The 7,793-nt window shown below is 40.3% G+C and overlaps 1 protein-coding gene across 2 annotated transcripts in view; it reads right to left on the bottom strand.

Annotated features, from left to right (window-relative positions):
• The window catches only part of abca1b (ATP-binding cassette, sub-family A (ABC1), member 1B), a 50,726-nt gene extending 43,137 nt beyond the window's left edge, over positions 1-7,589 (bottom strand). For both annotated transcript variants that reach the window (XM_024283330.2, XM_024283332.2), the window contains exons 1-3: positions 7,354-7,589; positions 3,733-3,844; positions 283-376 (exon numbers count right to left, since the gene is read on the bottom strand). In XM_024283330.2, the coding sequence (XP_024139098.1) occupies positions 283-376; positions 3,733-3,798 (160 nt within the window). In that variant the 5' untranslated portion in view covers positions 3,799-3,844; positions 7,354-7,589. The remainder of the gene's footprint in view (positions 1-282; positions 377-3,732; positions 3,845-7,353) is intronic.
• Positions 7,590-7,793: the final 204 nt, after the last annotated feature.

The following is a 7,793-nucleotide window of genomic DNA, read 5'->3' as shown; positions in this document are numbered from 1 at the left end:
GATCTGAACCATGACCCTAAAATGTGACACAATCAGAACTGTGAGTTTTGTGATCCGTTTCACCCCTAGTTTTTGTATATATGAAGATAGTCTTTGCGGGGGGTTTTGTGTGTTTGCGTGTAAATATAAATGAAAGTGGTCTGTGGAAACCAAATAAAATGCTTCCTTGAATTGAAATGAACCCACAGAGCTTCATGCGATGCTGCTAATACCATGCTGACAGTCTTGCTGTTGCTTCCTCATTGCAAACAAAGACTTTTGACATGAAGGTTGTGGACTCACACTCATGCTGCTCGTATGGAGGGTAGTTCAGGCGCACAGCGATGAGGATGAAGAAGATGAAGAGCGGCCAGACAATTTCCACCAGGAGCTGGAGCTGCAACACACACACATGAAAGAAAAGATGCATTCAATGACGGCAGGGATTCCTCTAAGCTCAACCAGTCAGGAAGACCTAATTTTGGATAAATTGAATGAATAGAAGCTTAAACTTGTGATCAGAACCATGAGAGCCAAACACAGAGTTCAGACTGGTTCTTGATAACTTTGTTTACATGAACTCTCTGAATCTTCACCAGGATTCAGCTCCTGTCCTGACAGTGCATGAGGCGTGTGACGCAGAAGAGACCAGAAAGACGAGGAAGTGAGTCGTATGAGCTTTCCATGTAAGCGTGAGCTTATTTTACCCTCGGATGCAACGAGGAACTTCCAGAAAAGTAAAAGGAGCAGAGCTGATGGAACATCTAGGAACAAACGAACCTCACATTCTCAACAGCTGATGAGATGATTAGGCAGAAGGACCCTTTCACAATAAAATTTCCCCAGCCTCAAAACATAACCAATCGATTTTGGAGGAATCTCTGTGGGTAGGGGACTCAAACATCGAGGGATAGCTGTTTAAAAAAAAAAAAATCTCCTGAATTTTGCGATTACCCCAATTCCTCCAACTTCAACCATTTGCTGCACCTTTTTCTCAACAAAGCAACTTCATCTAATCACCGCCACTTTGGTTTAGCTGGGTTAGCTCTCGTTTGGAACAAGTTTTGTCCTGTTTGTGTTTTGTGATGCCAGCTCGGTTATTGCAGAGAAAGAGGCTGCAGATAGCGCTCACTTTGTCATGTTTTATAAATAAAAACACTTACAGCTCACTAAAACATACAAAACTTCCCATCAACCCCTCTGACCAATCCTCTGCATCTCTCCCCCTCTGGGCATTCAGGGTAATGTATTCAGCCCAAGTTCCACCAACCTAGAGGTTTCCCCAGATCAACATTAGAATGCTCAAACATCATCATCATCATCAGTCTAATCAGCTAAATGAGCCTGTACTTCATGCTTTTGGGATGCTGATGAAGTCTCTCACTTTCTAACTAAAATCAGGTATAAATCTAGCACAGCACTTCCCACGATTGTGAAGGTGAACCGTTAAGTTCTCCTTGTAATGTTTGTGCACTAACAAAAGTCTGTAATTAAAAATAACTTTAAACCATAAAACAAACGAGAAGAATAGCTGTAGGTTGTGTTTAAAATCTACATGTGCCATTTGTGTGAATTTATCATGTGTGTGGTAAATAATTCTTGTGTTCAGGTTCTTTGGGATAAATAATGAATGCATAATGAATGAATAATGAACAAACTTTATAAAAGACAAAATTATGTGTTAACAAGGAAATGACAACAAAAACACTAAATGCCTAATTAATACAATTATAACGCATAAAACATGATTGCATTAACAGACAGAGATGCAAGTGTTTAGTCCATGTGACCTTTCTGACTAACTTTGGAACACGTGTCAAAGTCAAGGCCCGGGGGCCGAATCCGGCCCTCCAGGTAATTCTATCCGGCCCTCCTGATCATTTTATTTTATTCTTATTGAGCTCATTTCTAACTTGTATAATTTTGACAAAATATATTTTTATGGAAAGTAAAATATTGAAAGTTATTTAAGGTTTAAGTTGATTTATTCTGGAATAATATTCCTGCCTTTTTATTATTCATAATTATGTTAAAAAGTTACAATTTTAAAGTTTAAAAAATGTGGCATTCTGCAGCTTTTTGGACTATTTTTGAATTTACCAAGATTTTTTGGAGTTTAGCTAATGTTTAAGATACATGCTAGCTGTTTTGGCTAATTTAGTAATTTAGGCTTTTTTTGTTGTAGTTTTTTTAGACTGTTTTGAAGTTAAGCTCATATTTCAGCTAGATACTAGCTGCTTTGGCAAATATAGGTGCTTTTGAAAAAGTTTTTTAGGTTGTTTTGGAGTTAGGCTAATATTTACACGCTACCTGTTTTGGCCAATCCAGGCTTTTTTTCATTTTTTTATGATTTTTTTAAGTTTAGCTTTTTTTCAGCTACATGCTAGCTGTTTTGGCTAACCTAAGTTTTTTTTTTTAGGATAATTTGGCATTTAGCTAATATTTTAGCTGACTATCAGCTTCAGCATTTTTAGCTATCAGCTTTAACCTTTTTTAGCTATCAATTTCAGCATCTTAAGCGGCCAAATTCAGCTTACAGCATTTACACTAGCATTATCACAGGTAATGCTATATATACTTTATAATTATGTTACAAAGTTAGGGTTTTACAGTTTTAAAATTTTAGTTTTAGAGTGTTCAATAAGTGTTTATCCTGTTCTGCCCGCGACCTAAGGTGTGTTTTGGATTTTGGCCCTTTGTGCAATTGAGTTTGACACCCCTGATTTAGAACTTTAATGAAAAAAAAGTCATGATTGAAAAATAATAATGAAAAAAAAAGGGGGGAAATAAGTGACTAAACGGACACTAAAACAGTTAAAACATTTGTTAAGCTTGTAAGCAGTTTTTTAATATGGCTTTTGTTGACAGCGGCCTAAGTTTAGATGTTTAGATGTTAATAAAACTCACCGAGTATGTTAATACCTTATTCGGGTTATTATACCTATAAATGTTCTATTAACGCCTTATAAACACATTGATAATGTGGTTAATGTGTCAATAAAGCTTTTTAAGGAATCTTATTATAAAGTGTTACAATTTTTTAAAATCTAAACTTTACTAGGCATGCAGAGGTAACGTAGTTGTTTTAGTTTAGGAGTTGCTAGCGCGTAAAAAACAAACAAAAACAAAAAACGTTTCTTTATTTTTAAATAAATCACTGTTTAGTAAGAAAATTCATCAATGATGTGGATTTTTTTGTACGATCACATAATATTCATCTTCAATAAAAAAAAAACTTTGAACTTTCATTTCAGTCTTTTGCAAATTTTACAGCAAGCTTTAGATAAACTGCTGCAACTTCAGGATTTTTCTTCTGCGACAATCACAAAAAATGTCTGAAAGAACCCAGAGGGACAGGAAACTCAAACACTGAACCATCAGGCGAACACAACTTAAAGCTGGTCCAGAGACCCCTGCAGTCCAGAACCTAAAACATTTGCAGTTCTGATTTGTGTCCGAGCAGAGCCCAGGATTCCTCTGCAGAGAAACAGCTTCTCAGACGGTGAAACCTGCAGCCAGCCCTGCAGGGTTCACCCAAGATCATTCAACAAGCAGTCTTTGACCTGATCGGCATTGATCCATACTGATCAGGTCATCAACAGAAGCTCAGCTGGAAGCAAAGAGCAGCAGATACCAGGAGGAGGTTCTGGACTAACGGTAACCGGAAACCAATTCCCGGGGAATGTTCCTCACTCTTATCAAACACTGATTGATTGATGAAAGTCTGCAGGAAGCGATGGTGGACAGACTCACCTTCTGCCGCCGTCTGTAGGTGAAGTTCTTCCACAGCAGCAGCCCCAGCTGCGTGATGACGGACATGTCTGCAGCGCCGCCGAGCCTGAATGATCGTCAGCCGCCGCTCGCCCTGCGATAAGCACACACAGAGGCAGGGTGAGCGCGGCGCAAAGGGTCAAAGGTGCGACGATACTGCTGCTGCTGATCACACGGCAGGTTATCAGACTGACACACGCCTGCCCTGGAGGCGTAGTGACGGCCACCAGCAGGAGACGCCGCTGAGGCGTCCAATCACCTGTAACGTTCCTTTTCCACCAGATACTCATCCTGAGTGCAAGTCTGACTCCAAAATAAGTGAATAAATGGCGTGGAGTGAAGATGTTCAGGTACCAAAAAAAACACAGAAAATGAGACGGAACCAAGAAACCTGAAGAAGAACTTCCAAAATCCTTTAGAAACCAGAAGAACCGCTGATCTGATTAGTGCTGCCACAAACGAGTATTTTAATAGTCCACTAATCCCCGATTATTTAGTCTGGTTTGTCGACTAATCGGGTCATGCGCAAAGTGGATGTAAACTAACTACAAACTAGATTTATAGGATTACCTGCAGTGATGCTAGTGTGAATGCTGTAAGCTGAATTTGGCCACAGAGGATGCTAGTGCTGATAGCTGAAGATGCTGAAATTGATAGCTAAAAATTCTTAAGCTGATAGCTGAAAACGCTGAAGATGATAGCCAGCTAAAATATTTGTTAAATGCCAAATTAGCCCAAAAAACAAAAAAATCCTAAATTAGCCAAAATAGCTAGCATGTAGCTAAAATATCAGCTAAACTCCAAAGTAGCCGAAAAAACCTTCATATGTGTCAAAATAGTCCAAAAAGCTAGCAGAACGCCAGTTATAACTTTCAACTTTACTACAATCTGACTCCATATAATATAAAGTATATAAATAATATATGAAGTAACGACTAATCGACAATTAAATTAGTCATCAACTGTTTGAATAGATGATTAGTTGACTAATGGTGGCAGCCCTAGCCTGGATTTTAGGAAGCTTTGGAGTTTCTCTGAACTTTCACTAAAGCTACCCTTTCTTTAGAAAAACTAAGAAAACTTTCCCAGGAGGACTCAGCTGACCTGACAGAAGCATGTTCGCTCTCATTAATGTTCAGTATTGAAACAACAAAGCGAGCTGGAACATGGCTGAACATGCAACCGTCTGCATGAAAAAGGATGTTTTATCAGTCGGGAAAGAAAAGTTTTGACAGGTGATTTAGATCAACTTGAAGAAATGCCAGAGAACTGAACTTAACTTTTATTTTGCTCTTTCTGGAAGAGCAGAGGACGTAACGGAAGTCCTGATCCAGATCATAACTTTATCCTAGTCAGCAGTCCTTCTCCAGGCTCTCTGAAGGCCTTTGGCTGCTTATTCATGGCTTTTCAGGTGGTCCTTGTACCTGAACAGCTTCACAGGACTAGATAAGAAGATGCTGAACTCTGAGTGATTCCAGCGGTCAGACTCAACCGTGTCAACACAGAAGATCAGATCTTCCTTCTAGAAACAGACCACAAACACACGTCTCTGTTTACAGTTCTGAAGAAACACTGGCAGAACAGAAGAACCCACCTGACCCTGAATGACCCAGAGCTTCAACCTTCAGTCTTTGACCGTCCAAAAGTGTTCAACTACAAGAACAGAGTCCACAGACAACTGAGGGTTCTGGAGGAAAGAATGAGAACCAGAGGGCAGCAGGTTGTTCAACGATGTGAAGATGAAGATTTGTGCGGCTGTGTTGCATGTAGTACCGCTATTTTACTATTGCAATAGTCGACGACTAATCGACTATTAAAACAGTCGACAACTAATTTAATAGTCGATTAGTCGTTACTTTATATTATATGGAGGCAGTGTAGTAAAGTTGAAAGTTATAATGTCATTCTGCTAGCTTTTTGGACTATTTTGGCATTTATTAAGGTTTTTCATGCTATTTTGGCTAAATTAAACTTTTTTTAAAAAGTTTTTTAATTGTGTTTTGCAGTTCGGCTAGTATTTACACACTAACTGTATTGGCTATTTTTTCTGTTTTTTACGCTGTTTTGAAGTTTAGCAGCAGCTCAGCTACATGCTAGCTGTTTTGGCTAACCTAAGTTTATTTATTTATTTTTACATTTTTTAAGCTAATGTGGCATTTAGCTAATATTTTCGCTGGCTATCATCTTCACCGTTTTCAGCTATCAATTTCAGCATCTTCAGCTATCAGCACTAACATCTTCAGAGGCCAAATTCAGCTTACAGCATTCACACTAGCATTATCACAGGTACTGATATATATCTAGTTCATAATTATGTTAAAAGGTTACAGTTTTAAAATTGTAAAAATGTAGTTTTAGTGTTCAATAAATGTTTATCCTGTTAGACCTGCAAGTGTGTTTTGGATTTTGGCCCGTTGTGCCATTGAGTTTGACACTCCTGACATAGAGTTCATTAGAATTCCTCTGAGTTGTGGGAGGGACTGTTGTTGCTCCCCCACTAGCTTACAGCCCCTCACACCGCCAATCTAACATTATTGGTGCAACAAAAATGGCGATCAATATCAGAGCCATCCAGCCGTACAGTAAACAAAGACGTTCTTGGATCTATTCGCCTGTAAGTGGATGTATCAGAATGGAGCGGAACAGGAAGCCTGTGACCCGCCCAGTGTTGCTTCTACATAAGAAATCTTTTTCCTGATTCAGAACAATTTGAATAAATCAACAGATTATCTAAAGATCAGTCAATCAGTTAATAAAAATATCTAACTAGTACTAACTACATTAACTCTGACATTTACTGATAAACTTCCCTGTAGAAAGTGGACTCTATCAGCACGTTCACATTCATGTTTGCTTTTTCTTGAGTGAGTTTAAGATTTAAAAATGTTTTTCTTTCTCAGCTAAACTGAACAGTCACTAAAGTCTTGTGGGGTCTTTTTCTCTGGGTGTGGGTGGGGTTATTTGGAGGGGGGTGGGGTTACCTGGCATTCACCTCAGACAATTTTCGGTTCTGTTCTGGTTCTTGCTTCTCATCTTCACTTTCTGAAAACCTTTTCTCATCCCAACACAGAACTGAAGCCACAAGTTCTGGCGAACACATCAAAGCCTTTTTATTTCACGCGCGCGCGCACGTGTGGGGGTGCTCTTCACATGAGAAGCCCACTCCTGATCAAAGGTTGTAGCATTGTTGATTAAATTAGCTGTAGTTACTCCGGGGTCACGTGATGAGGTCAATAAGGTCAGAACCTGGACGGGTCCAGCAGCTCCTGGTTCCTCCAGAACTTTATATAGCTGCTCACCAGATAATAACTGGAAAAACTAATCCAAAAATTTAAGTTAAAAAAAAAAATGGTTAGCGGGTTCTTTAACCCCCGCCGGGCTGGTTCCGGTCCAACTGGACCGTTTCTGGCTGAAGATGAGTTTAAAGCGCACGCGCTTGGACTGACACCTGATGGAGCTCCCTGCGCGCGCGGACCTTTAACTGCTCCCGAACTTTTCGGACCCTTTCAGCTCCAAAACTTCAGCTCCAGATTTCAAAGAGCCGGGTCACCCAGTTCTGACCACCCCAACCCGGGTAGGGTTTCCGGTTTACGTGGACTTTACCTGCTCAAGCGCGGCGCGTCCACCTTCTTCAAGTCTCCAGAAGTCCAGCAGACCCCGAGCCGAACTTCAGAGCAGAACCACAGTCCGCTGAACGGGTTCAGAGAGCCGCTCGTCCCCGCAGCCTCGGTCACGCGCACTCCCGCAGGTCTCCTCCGCCGTCTGCCTGAACAGCATCTGCTCCGCTGAGGTGCAGCGCGGAGGTTTGAGCCCCAATTAACCGGTGTCACTCTCCCACCCCACACCGCGCTGCTTCCGCTCGGTGCCTTCAAAGTAAGAGCCGATTTAAGAAAATAAAACTTCCAAAATCTGAAAAAGTTCTGGTGTTTGATCACTCCGAAAATGTAATCCAGTTTAAAAAATACTGAATAACAACCGCATTTTAGGGGGAAGTTCATATTGTTTTCCATACATCTATCTTATCTTATGTGTCCTTTAAGAAT

This window comes from Oryzias melastigma, linkage group LG10 (assembly GCF_002922805.2).
Source record: "Oryzias melastigma strain HK-1 linkage group LG10, ASM292280v2, whole genome shotgun sequence".
NCBI classification, from domain to species: domain Eukaryota; kingdom Metazoa; phylum Chordata; class Actinopteri; order Beloniformes; family Adrianichthyidae; genus Oryzias; species Oryzias melastigma.
The sequence above is the reverse complement of the archived record's forward strand: the minus strand, read 5'-3'. Positions and strand labels throughout refer to the sequence as shown.